Raw genomic sequence first — 18,825 nt, forward strand, 5'->3', positions numbered from 1 at the left:
CCCAAAGAATTTTGGAGGAATCTGGGGATTTTGCTACTCACTCTTCATTTTACTCACTCTTCATGTTGTCTGGGAACTTGTCTTGAAGTTGTCAAAGTTGAGAAACACTACTCTAAGCTATTAAACAGTGGCTCTAGATGTATCTTGCTGTGAAAATCCAACTGTGCTAGTTATAACATTTATAATGACAGAGACCCAGGCTCCCACTGCTGGGAACTGGTGGTGCTTTGAACCAGTCACTGACTTCCCTAAGCCAAAAGGTTTGTGGCCCAGCCAGTCTAGTTTGGAAACTAGAATCCAAAGTTTAAGTGATGTGAACCAGCCAACTATGTCTAATCCGATCTAATGGTGCCTCTGTGTTGCTAGAAAAATCACTGCAGAGGTTCACGTGCAATAAATCATACTGTTTGTGGCTTAGACTCCTGCGAGTCCCTTGGACTGCAAGGCGTTCAAACCGGTCAGTCCTAGAAGAGATCAACCCCGACTGCTCTTTAGAAGGCCAGATCCTGAAGTTGAAACTCAAATACTTTGGCCACCTAATGAGAAGGAAAGACTCACTGGAGAAGGGCCTAATGCTGGGAAAGATTGAGGGCAATAGAAGAAGGGGACGACAGAGAATGAGATGGCTGGATGGAGTCACTGAAGCAGTAGGTGTGAACTTAAATGGACTCCAGAAGATGGTAGAGGACAGGAAGACCTGGAGGAACATTGTCCATGGGGTCGCGATGGGTCAGACACGACTTCGCAATTAACAACAACAAATTCACCTTGTGGCTACCTAAAAACCAGGCTTAACCCACACTTTAGGCTGAACTGGAACCGCGGGAACCGCTTTTGTGAACAGCATATTGTTATTGGCATCCTGCAGTTTATAACCACCCTCCCAAACTCAAGCACACACACATCCGTAGCTAGGCAGGCCAGTTTGGGCTTAGCCACTTAGAATTGGAAGGGACCTTATAGGTCATCTAGTCCAACCTCCCCCCCATCCCTCTTCTGCAACCATCTCCGCACTCACTTCTGGGGGGGGTGCACAGGAGCCCCCAACACGTGCTCCCACGTGGTGGTGCTCAACTCTGTGTGTGTGTGTGTGTGTGTGTGTGTGTGTGTGTGTGTGTGTGCGCGCGCGCGCGCGTGTGCACACCGGGCATTCTATTCTATTCTATTCTATTCCTAATAGAGTAGGAAGGGACCTCACAGGTCATCTAGTCCAACCCCCCCCCCCGCCCATCTTCTGCAACCATCTCCCGCACCCACTTCTGGGGGGGAGGGGTGCACAGGAGCCCCCAACAGGCGCTCCCACGTGGTGGGTGCTCAACTTCCCGAAAGGAGTCCCCGGGCCTCAGCTGCGATTCCCGGGACCCCGAGCCGCCGACGGGGCGGGGCGGGGCGAAGCCGGAGGCGGGGCGGAGCGGCCGCCCGGAGCCGCTCGGCGTTTCTGCAGCCCGACTCCCTCCCGAGCGGTCGGTGGCGGCGGAGGCACCATGGGCTGCGGGGCGTCGCTGGGGGCTCTGGCGCTGCTGCTCGCCTTGCATCTGGGTGCGTCAAGAGTCCCGCGGGGGAGGGAGGGGAGCGGGCGGGATCCGGACCGGGACCCAGACCGGCACCAGAACACGGACCGGGCGGCCAGCGCGCCCAGCGGAGGGTCGAGGCATTCCAGGCGAAGGGGGCGGACGGCGGCGGCGGCGGCGGCGGCGGCGGGGTGGGTGGGCGGTGTGGGGTCCCTTCTGGGGCTGCGGGGCGGCGTCCCGTCCCGTCCACCTTGCGAGCGAGTTGGGAAGAGCCGCGAGGACGCCCGGCTCCAACCCCGCGCGGGTCGGTCCCCGGGCACGGACGGGACTCGCCCGTGGGGACGCCAGCCTGGCCGCCTTGGGGCGGGCTAGAGCCCGAGGCGTGGGGGGGCGCCTGGGCTGCTGCCCCCGCTGAATTGCAACCTCTGCTGGAACCGAGCGAGGCTGTTTCTCGGTCCCTGCCTCGGCTGGGGCCAGGGATCAACCCGGGTCCGGGCTGCGTCGGGTCAGGCTGCAGGGTCCAGGGGTTTACAGCGGGCGGGCAGGCGCCCCCCCCCCCAGCAGCAGCGCTGGACCACCGGCGAGGCAGCTTTGCTGAGATGCGTTGAAGTCCCGGAGTGCCAGATCTCCCCCCCCCTCCCTCCATGGATGGCAGTGCCCTCTGTGGATGATGGGGCTTGGAACTCTGCGCGTCTGGAGGGGGAAAGGGAGGGCAGGGCTTTCAGCGTCCGTCTGAACCGGGGCTCCCAAGCTTCGGGAGCGCTGGTTCGCCCCTTGCCTGGAAGTTGCAACCGTCGCCAAGGCGGAGGGTTAGACTACTTAGCGTCCTGGCTTCTCGGGGGGGGGTGGCTTTTTTCCTCCCCTCTTCCTTCTTTCCTTCTCTGCCGCTGCGGAATTCTCCCATCCCGCTCCCATTACCTCTCCTCGCTTTTTGGGGGGAGGGGGCAAGCTCAACGTTTTCATTCTTCCAAAGATCCCGCGAGGGGGCGAAAAGAGGCAAGACGCTCTTCTGCTGACTTTCCAAAACTCCTTTCCTCCCCCCAACTGAATAGGGGAGCCCTGCAGGCGGTGGGGGCTGCCTTCCTGGCTAAAAATGAAAAGAGGGGCTGCTTGGCTTTGCCCCTAATTTGCCCCTCTCCTGCTTCAAGGATGTTCCTGGCCAGTGGAAGGAGGAACTTCAACATGTCCTCTTTGCAAGCTCCTGGCCTTCTCTTTCCTTCTTTCTTGCTCCCGCTTTACTTCAACATGTCTTCTTTGCAAGCTCCTGCCCTCTCTTTCCTTCTTTCTTGCTCCCGCTTTCCTACCCCTTGCAAAAAAACCGAAGGAGACAGAATTGTGCTTGAGACTTTTCGCAGATTCTGCCACTCCACCCCCAATAAGGGAAGGGATGGTCAAGATAAGGAGGTTTCCCCCCCCCCCCGCACCCTCAGCTGCAATTTAAAAGCAAATTAGTTTTGTGCTAAAAGCTTGCTGCGGCTCAGGAAAGCTGGTGCCTTTTAATAAAAGGCATTACTACTGTAGTCTGAAAACGTCCACCAGGCTTCACAAAAACTCATCTTCCTTTGGAAGGAGTGGGTCCAGTCCTCCCCAGGATATAATAATAATAATAGTAAAGTTGGAAGGGACCTTGGAGGTCATCTAGTCCAACCCCCTGCTCAGGCAGGTAACCCTATACCATTTTGGACAAATGGCTGTCCAGTCTCTTCTTAAAAAACGTCCAGTGTTGGAGCATTCACCGCTTCTGGAGACAGGTTGTTCCACTGGTTAATTGTTCTCACTGTCAGGAAGTTTCTCCTTAGTTCTAGGTTGCTTCTCTCCTTGGTTAGTTTCCACCCGTTGCTTCTTGTCCTGCCTTCTTCAGGCGCTTTGGAGAATAGCTTGACTCCCTCTTCTTTGGGGCAGCCCCCGAGATATTGGAATGCTGCTATCATGTCCTCCCTCGTCCTTCTGTTCGTTAAATCCTAAAAACAATTCTATGAATTTTCCTCCTGCTAGTGTTGGGGATGAATCTTACCCGATTTGGGATGCAAGATTGCTAGTCCTTAATTCAGCGAAGGATGGGATGACTGGAAGAGGAGAGTGTCCTGCTTTTGAAAAGAGGCTGAGGCTTCAGGCGAGGTGCTGCTCATGGGGAAAAGCATTGCCTGGAAGGGAGAAAGATTGCGGTAATACAGTCCAGCTAAAACTTCTTTCTCTTCTCTTATGGGTGAGAAATGTGTCCAGGTGGCAATTGGTCTGTGTAATAATATATTAGAGATCAACTGCATCACACAGAACAGAACTACTTGTCTGCTAATACAGGTAGTCCTCAACTTACAACAGTTTGTTTAAGTGACTGTTCGGAATTATAGTGGCACTGAAAAAAAAGGGCTTACGACCATTTTTCACACTTACGACGGTTGCAGCATCCCCATGGTCACGTGATCAAAATTCGGATGCTTGGCAACTGATTCATACTTAGGTCGGTTGCTGTGTCCTGGGCTCATTTGTTACCTTCTGTCAGCCAGAATCACTTAACAACCATGTTAAGTTAACTTACGTTAACTTAACAACTGCAATGATTGACTTAACAACTATGGCCACAAAGGCTGTAAAACGGGGCAAAACTCGCTCAACAAATGTCTCCCTTAACAACATAAATTTGGGGCCCCGTGGTGGTTGTAAGTCAAGGACTACCTGTGGACCTCCATAACAGCAGCCGGTGTTGGGACTTGCTGGAGGGGGGGGCACAGGTCTCCCAATTCCAGTTGGCACTTGTTAATTTATACTTATCTACTGCCCTGTCCCCAGGGTCTGTACCACCTCACTCCTTGCAATGGTCCTGATCATCAGTCTAGAAAGAGAATGATTGACACAGGTCCCTCCAACATTTTGTGTGTGTGTGTTTCTTTGTTTGTGAATGAAATACACCAGGCCCTCCATTTTCCTGTTTTAGTCATGGAGGAGGGAAAAATACAAGATGAATACTAGATAAAGTGGGTGAAGGGAAGAGGCTCAGATCTGAAAAGAGGGTACATTTTGGTAAGGAGGCCTCAGCTATCCCAAGACGCTTCCAGTAGATGTTATTATCTTCTATGATAGCCAGCAGAGACCCTTTTATTTTTCTGATCTTTTAATAAGCTTCTACTGCTTTTACATTTTCTGGCATCGGTTGAGCTGAGTTACCTTTTTTTTCCTCTTTCAAATATTATTAGAAGTAGTACAGCATCATCAGAACGTGACTAGCAACATTAAAATAAAATTAACAGTCGGTTAGATTGAAAATGTTTAATTTCCTGTTCCATTCACATTTTTTTTTTAATCAAAGGGTGGGAAGGAACACCCAAACCAAGTTGTTTTCCATGTGTAAACGTCCCTTATTTTTTTCCCTGTCTTATTCAAAAAAAAAATCTGTTAAGAAAAGAAAAAGAAGTGAGCTCTACAGGATCCTGATTAAGCGGGTCTTTCTGGAGGCCCTTGTGGAATTGTAATTTCCTTCCTGTCTTGGTTTTGGGGGAACTCATTATTTCTTGTTTAATATCGGACAAGGTACTAAAATCCTCATAGTCTGAAAAAGTCTGGAGCAAAAAGTCTGATGTTGCCTTGTCTATGATTTGATGGTAGAACTAGCATAATTAATCCTAATGCTTCATAACTGATGCGATTGGCGGACCCAGTGGTTGTGTGTGTGCGCGCGTGTCTGTATGTGTGTATTTAAATGATAGCAATTTAAATAAGGCATGAGCTGGGTGATTGGCATTATCTAGGGATCTGAATATAAAATGCCACGGGTTTCAGTTACTTTTCTCCAACTGGCTGTCTTCCAAATGATCTTGAAAACTCTTCAGTTACTAATGATCAGAATGGATTTGTTATGCAATGTGTGGGAAAGTGCCTTCTTGGGGAAAAATTGCTATAATACAGTCCAGATAAAATATTTTCTCTTCTGAGAGTGAGAAGAGTGTCGAAATGGGCAATTAGTATAATGTAGCTTTCAGAGTTTCATACAAAAGATCGTAACTGTGTGCTGTCTACTTCCAGGCTTGCAAGATCAAACCACCATCTGCTGTAAAGTTCACCTATATATAATATGTTATATTATATATATATATGTTATATATAACATGTTATATTATATGTTATATATAATATATGTTATATTATATATTACATGTATATAAAAATATGTTGGTCCAAGTTTGATTATTTTGTTTGTGGTTTGCTTGTCACTCTTCCATGGAAACTAGCACAGGGTTCTTTAGCTAATTAATAGAAACGGTGATTTCAGTATATACCCTTTTAAGAAGAGATTGGACAACATTTGTCTGAAATGGTGTAGGGTTTCCTGCTTGAGCAGGGGGTTGGACTAGAAGACCTCTAAAGTCCCTTGTAGTTCTGTTATTCTGTATTCTGTCTACCCATTGAGAACAAGGACCGACTTAGAGTTGCTTTGATTGACAAAGGGCTTTGCTTTTTCTTTTTGTAATCACTGGGGCACTAAGACAGTAAGCCTTTACCTTCTAAATATATAGCTAACACAGCCTATGTATCTTTAATAGCCACTTGAGATGGTACTTATTGGCATGGTAGTAGACTTTTACAAGATAAGATAGGCTGTTTATCTTTCTGAGTTCCTCTCATGAGATGCTCATAAATTACTGTACAGGACAACGACCTCAATTTGCTTTGGGACAGTGTTTATTCTGCATTCTGAATAAATCCTGATTACTTTCAATCTTGTTGGCTAAATAGAAATATGCTATTTGTAGGTGGGTGGGAAATGCTAGCCAGCTGCTTTACGCACAGGCAAAATCATTTGTCTTTCTAGCTTAAAAGTGGGCACTTTTTCCCCCCTCGGAGGGCTACTTTAGTTTGTTGGGGGTGCAGTTCAGCGACGGGACAGGGTTCAAAACAACAAAACAAATGAATCCGTCCAAAAATGCTGGGTACCGTACTTTGATTAAATTTCCATATAAGGTTAAACCATCTTGTGATCATTTGCTTTTGGCTTAGGGCATTGTGCAGACCCAGTTTGGATACTTTGAATACCCGACTTTTTAGCTGTGATGATGTGTGAATTCAATCACTCATCTTGTTCATGATCTGGGGATTCAGATTACTCCACCTAGGTAGTTTAGCTTTATTATTGAAAAGTTGTCTTTGGTATTTATGCACAAATGCAGTCTCTTGTAGGGCTTTCTGGGAGCTATCCAGAGTACTGAAATCTTGCTTTTCCTGAACAGAGGGAAAGAATCAAGATCACATGAAGTACTAGGGCCACTTTATAAAGCGGGTGCCAAACTCCGACCTCCAGGCTGGTTGCATCATTCAGAGGCCACACCTGCCCCAGCTCCAGCAATGCAAAAAAAATTGCGACACGTCACCTGAGGTGGCAAGTTTGACACCCATGCCTTAGTAAGACCACACTTAGACTACTGCATCCAGTTTTGGTCACCATATTACAAAAAAGAAGTTGAGACTCTAGAAAGAGTGCAGAGAAGAGCAACAGAGATGATTGGAGGGCTGGAAGTTTAAACATATGAAGAATGGTTGCAAGAATTGGGCATGGCTAGTCTAGAGAAAAGGACTGGGGGTGACATGATAGCAGTCTTCCAATATTTGAATGAAGGCATGACAAGAAACAATGGATGGAAACTAATCAAGGAGAGAAGCAACCTAGAACTAAGGAGAAGCTTCCTAACAGTGAGAACACCTAACCTGTGAAAAGGCTTGCATTCAGAAGTTGTGGGAGTGCTCCATCATTGGAGGCTTTTAAGAAAAGATTGGATAGCCATTTGTCTGAAATGGTCCAGGGTGTCCTGATTGAACCGGGGGTTGGACTAGTCACTAGATGATCTCCAAGGTTCCTTCCAACTCTCTTACTCTGTTCTGTTATTTGTCTTTCTGAATCACCTTCTGGCATTCCAGCGTTTAGTGTCTTGGGTGACAGAAGTCCTGGTGAATGCTTGCTTATATCCAGCTGAGCCACTAAAGGTTTTATACATCAAAACATTTTTATGCCTTTTGAGTTAATTTTGACTTCTGTTGACTGCCTGAACTTGTCCTTGCAAGTTTTTTTTTGGCAAGTTTTCAGAAGTGGCTTGCCATCGCCTGCTTTGTAGGACTGAGAGAGAGTGACTAGCCCAAAGTCACTTAGTTGGCTCTGCACCTCTAGCTGGACTACAACTCACAGTCTCCTGGTTTCTAGCCCAGAACCTTAACCACTAAACCAAGCTGGTTCTCCATCTGTCAAAACCAGCATCCTAAATGTTGCACCACATTAAATAAGTATCCATATCAGAGTCCTATTCTTGGTTGTTCAGAAATCAAACTTGGCTATATATGCAAATATTTAAACTAAAGAAACACAGAAGATACCGTTAACTGCTTCTTTTCTGGCCCCTAATGCAGCTTAAAATTATTTCATCAGAACTGGATTGCCCGCAGCAAATACCCTTCAGGAAATACAGAAAATTGTCTTATAATTTTGGGATTAATCATTTCCATTATTCAGTGCCTAAACATTTCAATAGAAGGATGCCAAGGCGAAATAAGTGCCCTTTCTACATGAAGTACGTGCTTCACCTCTAGGCGATGATTCCTCACTGTTATATTAACTTAGCTAAAAATACAGAGCTTTGTATCAGCCGAAAGTGCTTCAAGGATACATTAGGATTCTTGAATAGAAATAGTTTTTGAAGCTATTCAAAATATATATTTTAATTGTATGAGATGTTTTGTCTCTTAAGTTTTCAATTTGCCACTCTGGCCTATACAGCCAGCACTGCTCTGCTGGCTGATGAATGCTAGCCTCTAAAAATTGGACACAGTCCAGGAAAGTTTAATGACTAATAATAATAATAATAATAATAATAATAATAATAATAATAATAATGTTGGAAGGGACCTTGGAGGTCATCTAGTCCAACCCCTGCTCAGGCAGGAAACCCTACACTATTTCGGACAAATGGCTGTCCAATCTCTTCTTAAAAACTTCCAGTGTTGGAGCATTCACCACTTCTGAAGGCAGGTTGTTCCACTGGTTAATTGTTCTAACTGTCAGGAAGTTTCTCCTTAGTTCTAGGTTGCTTCTCTCCTTGATTAGTTTCCATCCATTGCTTCTTGTCCTGCCTTCAGGCACTTTGGAAAATAGCTTGACTCCCTCTTCTTTGGGGCAGCCCCTAAGATATTGGAACACTGCTATCATGTCTCCCCTCGTCCTTCTTTTCATTAAACTAGACACACCCAATTCCAGCAGCCTTTCCTTATATGCTTTAGCCTCCAGTCCCCTAATCATCTTTGTTGCTCTTCTCTGTACTCTTTTCTAGAGTCTCAACATCTTTTTACATCATGGTGACCACATCACCCCATCCTGCGTGGTTCTCAGGAATTATGGGAATTATAGTCCTGCACATGTATAAAGGTGTGAACTGGGAAAAGCCATTGAAGATAACGCAGTCTGAATATCTCGATTTCAACTTCCTTGCAGTGCTAGTGGGACCGCCAGTGAATGCAGCTGGCTGGAAGTGCAATACCATCTATAAGGGATTTGCAGAGTGCTTGGTTAGCCTTGGAGACAGCATGGCTCAAAATGTTCAGAAGGATCTGGAGGATGACACCATCCAGGATCAAGAGGAGTTGAACACCATCTGTAGGTGAGTGCAGGTCCACCACTTCAGGTGCCCATCAATAGAAAAGTTATTGTGGAGCCATCTCAAAAGCTTGCAAGATTCCTTCAGCTGTTCATCCATCTAAATTGGTATTGCTGACTCCAGCCTTCCCGAGTCTGATATTTCAGCACAGAACTTTAAAAATAGCAACGCCAGTTTTGAGAAAGAGATCAAACAAACCCCTTGTTCTTCCCAGCTATGAACTCAAAGGTCATCCCTAAATCTAGAGAAGCTATCACTGCCTTCCAAAGGTTGGACTTTAGGAGCATCTAGGGCCCAGAACTGCAATGATCAGTTTACCTGCATCCACCTCTTAAAGACCAGGTGATAAGATTGGATTAATGTATTGCCCAAGTGAAGGTGTGTTGTTTGTTAAATAAGCCCTGACTAGCTAAGTCCTTACATTGCAATGGATTTAATTTGTGGCTTGTTTTCCATCAGCAGTCCTATTGATATTTCATCTAATGCATCATTGACTTAGATATTGCTTAGGTAAAATGGAAGATTAAGATCCATAACTCAGCCTCTGAATTTTGTAAGTGGACACGAGAGGCCATTTGGCGGTGTTGTCACTTTTGACCCATTTTGGTCCTTTAGAGGGTTTTTAATGATGGGAAGCAGGTGGGGCATTTTTCAAGTTGCTTTTCTGTTAACACACATTAACACAAATCCGACAACCCTCCTCAGATAGTTGGTTGCCGGGGAGAAGTGTGTGCATTTGTAGGAGTTGCCTCTTCATAATTTAAATGATAAAGGTTTTGAGAAAGCATAGCGCACTTCGTGTCCTCCCAGGGCAATGTTAATGCACCCAGGAAGATCCGGCCAGAGCAATAGAATGAAATACAGGAAATGACATGGGAACTGGATTTTAGATGGCTGGGGCCAGTCTCCAGTCACTTTGCACCACAGTAACCACAACTGATTCTTTGTACTCGTGTTCACTTTGGGACCTTTGCCAATGCTATCTTTGGGACTTCTGTAGCCTCTAGTCATGCAGCCAAGACTGTTGCTAACTCCAGCCCCTTCCTAGGGGAAAAAAAAAACTAAAATAGAAGGGAATGCCATGTAACCACTGACTCTTACAAATAGAACTGTGCTCCCACTTTGTTGCTTCAGTATAGGTTGAGCTTAATCCTCACTGAGTCTGTTCTTCCGACAGGTCCTGGGATGACTTCCATGCGTGTGCCACTAAGGTTTTGTCCAATTGTCCTGAAGAGGCAGCCAACATCTGGGAGTCCCTTCGGCAAGAGTCCCGAAAGATCCAGTTCCAAGGCAATCTACATGATCTGTGCAGCTCGCGGGCCCAGCTGGCTGGCGATGGGAAGGCTTTACGTGTAGATGAGACCAATCAAGAGACCTTGAAGGGGGCAGCTTCTCTTCTCTGGCCCAGCCTCATGGGTAGATTGACTCTTGTAGCTCTTATGGCTTTGGTACCCTTTGCTTAGTCTGGGAGCAGTGGAGAAGTCCTTCCTCCTCCTTTCTCCACCATGGTATGGATCAGGAACCTTGTTCTTTTTCTTTCTAAGGAATATTGTTGAGCTTAGGAGTTGATGGCAATGCCTGGTGTGCCCTGATTGTAGGGCATCTAGTCTCTTGTGTAGGAGGACAGGAGGCCACGGGGCTTACCTGCCTGGAACCTGCCTAGGTAAAATCACTTCAGGTGTATGTATTTAGTCAATTTATCCTCTCAACATATAACTCAAGGCAGCAAACAATCAAAACAACACTATAAAAATATAATCAAATGCAAAACAAATTACACTAGAAGCAGCATAATAACTAAGCACAACCAATCTGGATAGGTTCAGAAGACCTCCTGACCCAATGTCTGTGGGGAAAAAAACAAGTGTTCAAAGCCTTACCAAAGGTAGGAAGGGTCATCCATATCTTGGGGGAATACTCTTCCACAGGGCAGGTGCAATAACAGTGAAGGTATGCGTCCATAAGATATCATTGCTTACATGATGGGAATTGGAGCATGCCAACCTTGTTCAATCTTACTGGAGGTGCCAAAAATAATTGGAGACAGGTGATTTCACCAAAATCAGGCCTTGTACCATGAAGAGCTTTAAAAGTGACAACCAGCACCTTCAGTTGTACCTAGAAGCTCACTGGCAACCAAACACACTCACAAAGTAGTGGTGTTCATGGAGAGCACGAGCTACACTCATAACTATGGCCACTGCTGCCACCAGTTGCAGCTTCTAAGTGATCTTCAAGAGTAGTACTACATTGGTTGCATTGCAGAAATCCAGACAGGAGATGGCCAAAGGCATGGCCATAAACAGGGCCTCCCAATTCAGGATTGGTTGCAATTGTTGCATAAATGAATGTTGCAAAAGAACCCCAAGCCATGGCTACCTCCTGCTGTCTAAGCAGGAGTTGTGAGTTTGAGAGGTTTCCCCAAATAATGCATCCCGTACAGAAGCAGAGATGGAAAAGCTCTGGAACTGGTAAGTCTCAAAATCCATAGTCACTTCATCTTGCGAAGGTTGGCCCTAAATCTGTTCCTCCCCATCCAGATTCCCCTAACTTCCAGATACTAATTTGGATGATAACTTTGGATGTGCTAAGGGTGCACCTTCTCTCCTTACACATAGTAATCATGGAAGCTAGCACATACCAGGAGTTGCAGGTTTCTATCCAGGTCTCTATCTGGTCTTATCCTTCGATCGTCTCTCCTTCATGTTTCTCACTCTCTTCTTCTTCTGGAATGCATATTGAGTCACACTATTAGACCTTCTAACTTGTCAGTATGAATTGGGAGAAGGCAAAGTTTTTCCAGATTTCCCTAGAAATAGTAGGGATTGATTCCAGAATATTCTCCATGCCAAGCAGGTGTTTACTCACTGGACCATCACCCTACTCAAGAGACCTGCGCTAGGGAACTTTTCTCAAAGATGCTCAAACGTGTTCCAGTGTCCCACAATCCTTGTTTCCATTTTTCTCGGGAGTATCTCATTAGGAGAGACAATCTGGGCCAGGTGAGTTTACATGGTGGTGTGTGGTGGTCCTCAATGAGCTCAACCCCTTAACTCTGTGTGCTAGTCATTATGTGTGCACTGACATCTGTCGGTGGCTACGTATTTTATAGCTTTCCCTGTTCAAGAAGATGTCATCTGTAGTTTCTTTTTTTGTGGAAAGCAATTATTTTATTTCTACCCACTTGGTACTTTTATGTGTCCCATTGGGTTCTCCAATTTTTGGCCACCTGAGGGCAAAATGAATCCAGTGTTGTGTGTGCTTATATAAAAAAAAGAATGGTTTTTTTTCAGACCTCCTCTCTCCCCACTGGACATAGCTAGTAGTCTCACTTGTATGGTTGATGACAGTCTATTGATCTTGCTACCAACGAGAGGGTGCATGTAATATTATATCACTGCTATTTGCAAGTCTAATTCTGAGCATTCTGCATTCTCTGTTTCCTTACAGAGATGAGATGAGGATATGGGTAAAATGTGGTGGTCTTAACTGTTTTGTTGGCCACAATCCTTTTTGGGAGAGCAGAAACCAAGATATCTTTCCAACATGGCCCTTCTATATTAGAAAGACATTTTCATGTCTTGTCACTTCTTGTTGGATTAGAATGAAATCCTCAGCTCTTGTTCATTCGTATCTGCTGTTTAAATGTCTGTCTATATTTTTATTAAAAGGCATTTTTGCATATATATTTTTTTGGTCTTGCCCTGTGCTGCACACAACGCTTCATACACTTCACTTTGTGCACCACACTGCAAATCATCTTTTTGCTTAGGAGTTTACAAAAAAAAATGCGTTTTTCAGATATTAGAAAACTCAGTAAAACTATCATTGATGGCATGGTCGTTGTTTGCTTTCTCTCTTTTGCTCTCGATGTAGTTGGGCTGGAAGACACAGCAGAAGAACGTCTGTGCTAAATTTCTTTTAAACAGTCCTTACCCCCTCGTACTCTGGAATACAGGACACAAAGAATGCATTCTACCACTGATTTGCAAGGGAGGGGGAAAGTTAACTCACACATACTTTCCTCCCCATCCGGGTATTAACAGTTCGGCTTAGTTTCTTACCTGGTGCTGCCATTGCTCCCTTCCATAATTTAATTAATCTTCCTATTTTCTTAAAACCTTCACTGAGCAGTTAACCCCTGTCTTGGTCCAATTAAATCCATGCATTTGGTCTGCAGCCATGCTGCTCATTTTCAAGCACTTTCGGGGGGGGGGGCTGTTTTTGTGCCTGTTGTTGTTTGCCATCTACTGTATTATAAAAAGGAATTTCAAATTTTATTGTCACTGATGAGGAGTTAGTTTGGAGGGAGCCAAGGGCCTCAGGGAAATAATCAAATAGAGTCGAACGCATCTTTCTCTTTTTATTGCTCGGGATACCTGCTTAATCCTGATGAAGCCGGAAGGTAGATCTTATTTACAGAATGTTGCAAAATTTATTGATGCGCTCAGATGTAAACACCTGAATTCGATGCTGCACGTATCCAGATATTATTGTAAGCTTAGGATCAAGCCTCATAAACTTGGCTGTGAGATTTAATGGGGAAGGGAGAAAGTATTTGAGATGCCTATTTTTCATTATCTTTCTTAACTGTCACGTTTGCTTCCTTTGGATATGAAATTAGAAAAGTAATCAATACGGAAGGCTTGCGTATGGAATCTGGCTTGGGAATCGGTCGATTCTCTCCAAAAATTCATCCACCCACTGGAAAACAATGCAGGCAACTTACTACTTCTATTATTTCAGCCATCCGAGCACTAAAAATATTGCTGTGGGGTAGCAGGTGGTGGCAACAGTGGCCTTTACATTTACAGAAATGGCTTCTTCTGTGACCTTTGGATGTTAATTCTTTCTCTGTGATCATTTGGGTTCAGAGGCAGCTTTTTGCGATTCATCCTATGGAGCAGGAGTCTCCAGAGTTGGCAACTTTAAAACTCGTGGACTTCAACTCCCAGAATTCTTGGAGTTGGCGTCCACAAATCTTACCATTGTCAAGTTTGGAGAGTCCTGCTATAGAGACAAATGTAAGGCACCTGCCTTCTTCTAAGCAGGCTTAGGTAGAGACAAGATAAAGTTCTTCTCCCTTCCACTTATGGAAACCATGCATAAAGACAATTGGATTATCAGTGGTACAGCACTGATTGCTGGGTCTCTACCTGTCCAGCTTAAGGAATGAAAAGTGGTTTATTACAACTGTGCTTGCTTAAGTCTCAAAGGTTTAACCGTGGGGCTGTAGTTTCAGCAGACCTTGGTTCTTAGCAGAGGAAAGCCCAGGTTAACAAGTGATCCCTGCAATTGTATTCATGTTGTGCTTTGTGCAGACCTCAAGAACCACATCAGCGGTCCCAGAAACCCCAAGTAAGCGGTCAGATGCAGTGTGAGCATCCAGGTTTAGCCAAGAGGGGCTTCATGCTGATTGCCTGACAAGCTGTTCACGAATCCTCTGTTGTCCACCCGTCTGCTGCCTTTGGGCCTGAGTGTGGGAGAAATACGGACTTGCAAGCTGATCTCTCTGGAGGCCATGAGCTCAGTGTTTGCTGAAAGCACAAACAAGAGCTGGAGGCCTCCGGGGAGCTCAAAGCTTGCTTATTTCCATCTCTTGCTCTGTGCTGGCACGCTTCGGGGAGAAGGTGCCTCTTCCTTGTTAGGCCTTATTATAGAATCAGGTGTGCTGGGACAAGCAAGGGAGATAGATGCAGGCTTCCTTCACCAATACTCACAAAGTAGTTTCAAGCTCTGGAAGCTCCAGGTTGTCTCTCTCTGTACGCGCGCGTGTGTGTGGGTCTGTTGCTTTCAGCTAGCCCTGTCCTTAAATGGCAGCATGTAAGGTAGTCCAACAAAAGTGTGTATAGTCAAGGCCATGGTTTTCCCAGTTGCAATGTATGGCTGTGAAAGTTGGACCGTAAGAAAGGCTGAGCGCCAAAGAATTGAGGCCTTTGAACTCTGGTGCTGGAGAAGACTCCTGCGAGTCCCCTGGACTGCAAGGCATTCAAACCGGTCAGTCCTAGAGGAGATCAACCCCGACTGCTCTTTAGAAGGTCAGATCCTGAAGTTGAAACTCAAGTTCTTTGGCCGCCTAATGAAAAGGAAGGACTCCCTGGAGAAGAGCCTGATGCTGGGAAAGATGGAGGGCAAGAGAAGAAGGGGACGACAGAAAATGAGGTGGCTGGATGGAGTCACCGAAGCAAGAGGCGTGAGCTTAAATGGACTCCAGAAGATGGTAGAAGACAGGAAGGCCTGGAGGAACGTTGTCCATGGGGTCGTGATGGGTCGGACACGACTTTGCAACTAACAAAAACAAGGTAGTCCTTGACTTAAAACCACAACTGACCAGCATTTATCTTGTTAAGCAAGGCTACTGTTAAGTGTGCCAATTTTATGACTTTTTCTTTTTGCCATGTGGTAAAACACACGGTCATTAAATGAATCTGGAATCCCTGGTTGATTTTTGCTTGCTGGAAGCCAGATGGGAAGATCATTAAACGCTGATCATGTGATGCCGGGACACTATAACTGATGTAAATACACGCCAGTTACCAAGCAACCCATTTTGATCCCGTGACCTCGAGGGTACTGTGTTGGTTGTAAGTGTGAGGGCTAGTTGTAGAGTCACTTTTTCGAGCACCGTGGTAACTTTGAACAGTCATTAAATGACTATAGCAAACCACCTTCCGTGCATTTGAGATCCTCCTTCGCTCCTTCGGTCAAGAGGGTCTTTGGCCCAGATTATACAGGTGGCCACATGTGAATGGATCCTTGATTTACACCACCGATCCCCAACCTTTCCTCCTCTGTGGAGCAGCTGGCAGTGGAGGAGGAGTGGGAGGGGGATGGTTCCGCACAAGCAGCAGGCATGCGCAACTTCATTTGTGCCAGTGGAGTTTCGTGCGCTTGTCTGCTCAGCCACCACTTGCACGGCCTGGTTCCCAACAGACCTGGTACCAGACTGAGGTCAGGGGGGGTTGGAGACCCCTGGTACACACCATGCATGCAACATTTTTTTCTCCTTTTATTTCTGCACCCATAGTGTATGGGTAGTCAGGTATTTTTATTAACAATAGTGTTAATGTTAATATATGCTCTTTTTAAACTGGCCCACTAGCAGATTTTGAAATAGATGTCTATCTGGAGACATGGAAAAAGGACCCAGGCGCTGTCCTGTGAAAATAGAGCAAATCCAATGTTTTAAAGATACTCGGCAAACCAGATAATCTGCCTGTTCTTCACGTACAGTGCTGACAATTCTGTGTTTAAGAGTGAATTAATCTGAGATCCCTGCAGGATTCAGCTAAGCTGCAAATATGGGTGAAGATCAGAGGATACAACAGCTCCACTGAAAAGTTCCTAGACCTATTAGTAATTCAAGATATTCTCACGATTCCTTCATACTATATGAATTAACAACTGATGTGCTCAGTCAGTCTTCCAATTGTGGCTTTCTTGCTGGTTTGAGTGGTTGTTGACATTGCATTTCTGATGAAAGAAGCCAGAGAAAACATGTTCCAGGAAGGAGAAATATCATGAAAGAAAAAAAAAGGAAGAAAAACATAACCATGATGATGTTAAGCTGGTCACTATAACAGAAAATTTGTGGAAAGCTGAGGAAGAATTCAGTGGCAGGTCTCTTAACAGCGTCGGGTAGATGTTACAGAAATGAAACCCCTTCCTGGTCCATAAAAAAACCAAAACAACAACAACAAAACCCTCCAGTGACCTACTTTATCCTCTCTGCCTTTTTCTTAATTCTTAGAAATGGCTCCATTCCAGATTTTGCCCATCAAGGCAAATTAATTGGAGTCAATCCTAATTTGCTCTCTATTGCTGCTTAGGCAGAAGATTAAATGCTTTGTAGACATTATCCCTTTCTCTGTCCCCTCGTCTCTTCACTAAGGGACAAGCTCTTTCTGAACTGGAAAGGATTGTAGATGCTAGACTGGGGGAGGGAGGAGGGAGGGAGGGAGGGAGGATAAAGGAAGAGCATGATGCCCTGATTCAAAATTGGTAGTTGTGGGGAGGAGAGAGAGAGAGGCTGTGCCATAGCTATTATCCAAAGATTAGGCACCAGATGGGTAGCCTATTCCAGGCAGCAGTGTGACAGCAGTTAGTAAACACAATAAAAAGGTTAAGGGCAAGGCTGTTCCTCTGAGTTACAATGAATTATAAATTATTGGAATGTTGGAGTCCTTTCCAGCACCACCACCTCTTCAGAGGATAGCTAAATTCAAGGATAAACACATGAATGTCAGTGGAACAACGTGGAACAACAAATGATGACCTTCTTTTACCAGTGCACTATAGAAAGCGTCCTCTCACATTGCATTATGGGGTGGTATGCTGGCTTGACAGCCGCGGATAGAAAGACATTACAGAGGGTGGTGAGCACAGCACAGAACATCGTGGGCTGTCCCCTGACCCCACTAGACGACATCGCTAGGTCCCGTGGCCTTAGAAGAGTGAGGAAAATCCTCAGGGACGACTCACACCCTGGTCAGCACTTCTTTACTCTCCTACCATCGGGCAAGGGATATAGAAGCATAGCCAGCCACATCAACAGGCTGAAGAATAGTTTCTACCCCTGGGCTGTCAGACTGCTGAATGGAAAATAACTCCATGTATGATAGACTTGCGGGGCCGGTGCTTTGTGCAATAAGTTCACATGGTGCAATAAGACTGTGTGTTTGTTATCACTGTGAGTTGTGTTGGGGGGGGGTGCACGAAGGGAGGCTTAGCCAATCTCATTGTACACATGTTGTACTTTGACAATAAGGGTTGATTTGATTTGATTTCTCATATTTTCCACATATATCAAGTTCACATCATCCAACCGTAAGATTTTTTTTATTTTTTTTTAATAAGATCTGACTCAGTCACTAAGATCGGAGATTCAGTCTTCCGAGCTTTCGGACTCATGCTGCAACCCATCCAGAATGGTGGAGAGAAGTTGGCTGAGGATGAGCTCCAACACGAGTCTTAAAGCTTGGAAGATTAAGTCTCTGGTCCCGGTGACCGACACAGATTGGATCTTGCAACATTATCCTGGGGTATATATATTTGCCTTCATTCGTAAGATTTTTTAAAAAACCGAATTTCTAAATTCTGTATTAATTTTGGTGCACGTTTCTTCAAACATAAGGAAACATTTGCCTGCACTTGTTTATCACATCACATCATATTTGTGTGAACCTGTCCAGTCCTGTCCAGTCATTTTTCTATTGTACTCTTTTTAAAAAAAAAAAATAATATTTGCATTATAAAATTTGGAAAATACTACATTTTGAATATGCTTATGGAGATTCTCAGTCATCCAGGTCAAGGTTGTCCCAAAGGTGCTTTTTCAAAAGGTAACTGGATTTCCTTTATTTTTTCCTTGAAGACGTTTTGCTTCTCATCCAAGAAGCTTCATCAGCTGAGTGTGTTTTGAATAATACAAATATGAAATTCAGTTTGTAAGTTAAATTATTTTCTTCCCATCTCTAGTGAAATGGAAAGGCCAGAGGTGACTGATTTAGTCCCTTCTAATTTTTATTTAGAAATAAATTTTCTAATCTATTTCTAAATAAAATCTCAGACTTCCAAATCTTGAAATATTTTAGAAATAGCTCAGTAGGTTCAGAGCCTCATTATAAAGTTGGACTTTATAAGAATGGCAATTTAGGACTGAATTTATGTGCTGCATTAAGCCA

The 18,825-nt window shown here is 44.9% G+C and overlaps 1 protein-coding gene across 3 annotated transcripts; it reads left to right on the forward strand.

Moving 5' to 3' along the window:
• The first annotated feature begins 1,434 nt into the window (after positions 1–1,434).
• Positions 1,435–12,828, forward strand: NRN1L (neuritin 1 like). 3 transcript variants are annotated; one of them, XM_039327600.1, is made up of 4 exons: positions 1,755–2,320; positions 3,507–3,676; positions 8,980–9,145; positions 10,320–12,828. In XM_039327600.1, the coding sequence occupies exons 1-4, from the start codon at positions 2,160–2,162 to the stop codon at positions 10,603–10,605; spliced, it is 783 nt and encodes a 260-aa protein (XP_039183534.1). In that variant the 5' UTR covers positions 1,755–2,159; the 3' UTR covers positions 10,606–12,828. The 3 variants fall into 3 exon arrangements, with proteins under 3 accessions (XP_039183535.1, XP_039183534.1, XP_039183536.1); XM_039327601.1 differs by lacking the exons at positions 1,755–2,320; positions 3,507–3,676 and adding an exon at positions 1,435–1,539; XM_039327602.1 differs by lacking the exon at positions 1,755–2,320 and having other exon boundaries at positions 3,614–3,717.
• Positions 12,829–18,825: the final 5,997 nt, after the last annotated feature.

This window comes from Crotalus tigris, unplaced genomic scaffold (genome assembly GCF_016545835.1).
Source record: "Crotalus tigris isolate CLP2741 ecotype Arizona unplaced genomic scaffold, ASM1654583v1 scf7180000024362.2655971311:6658466, whole genome shotgun sequence".
NCBI classification, from domain to species: Eukaryota; Metazoa; Chordata; class Lepidosauria; order Squamata; family Viperidae; genus Crotalus; species Crotalus tigris.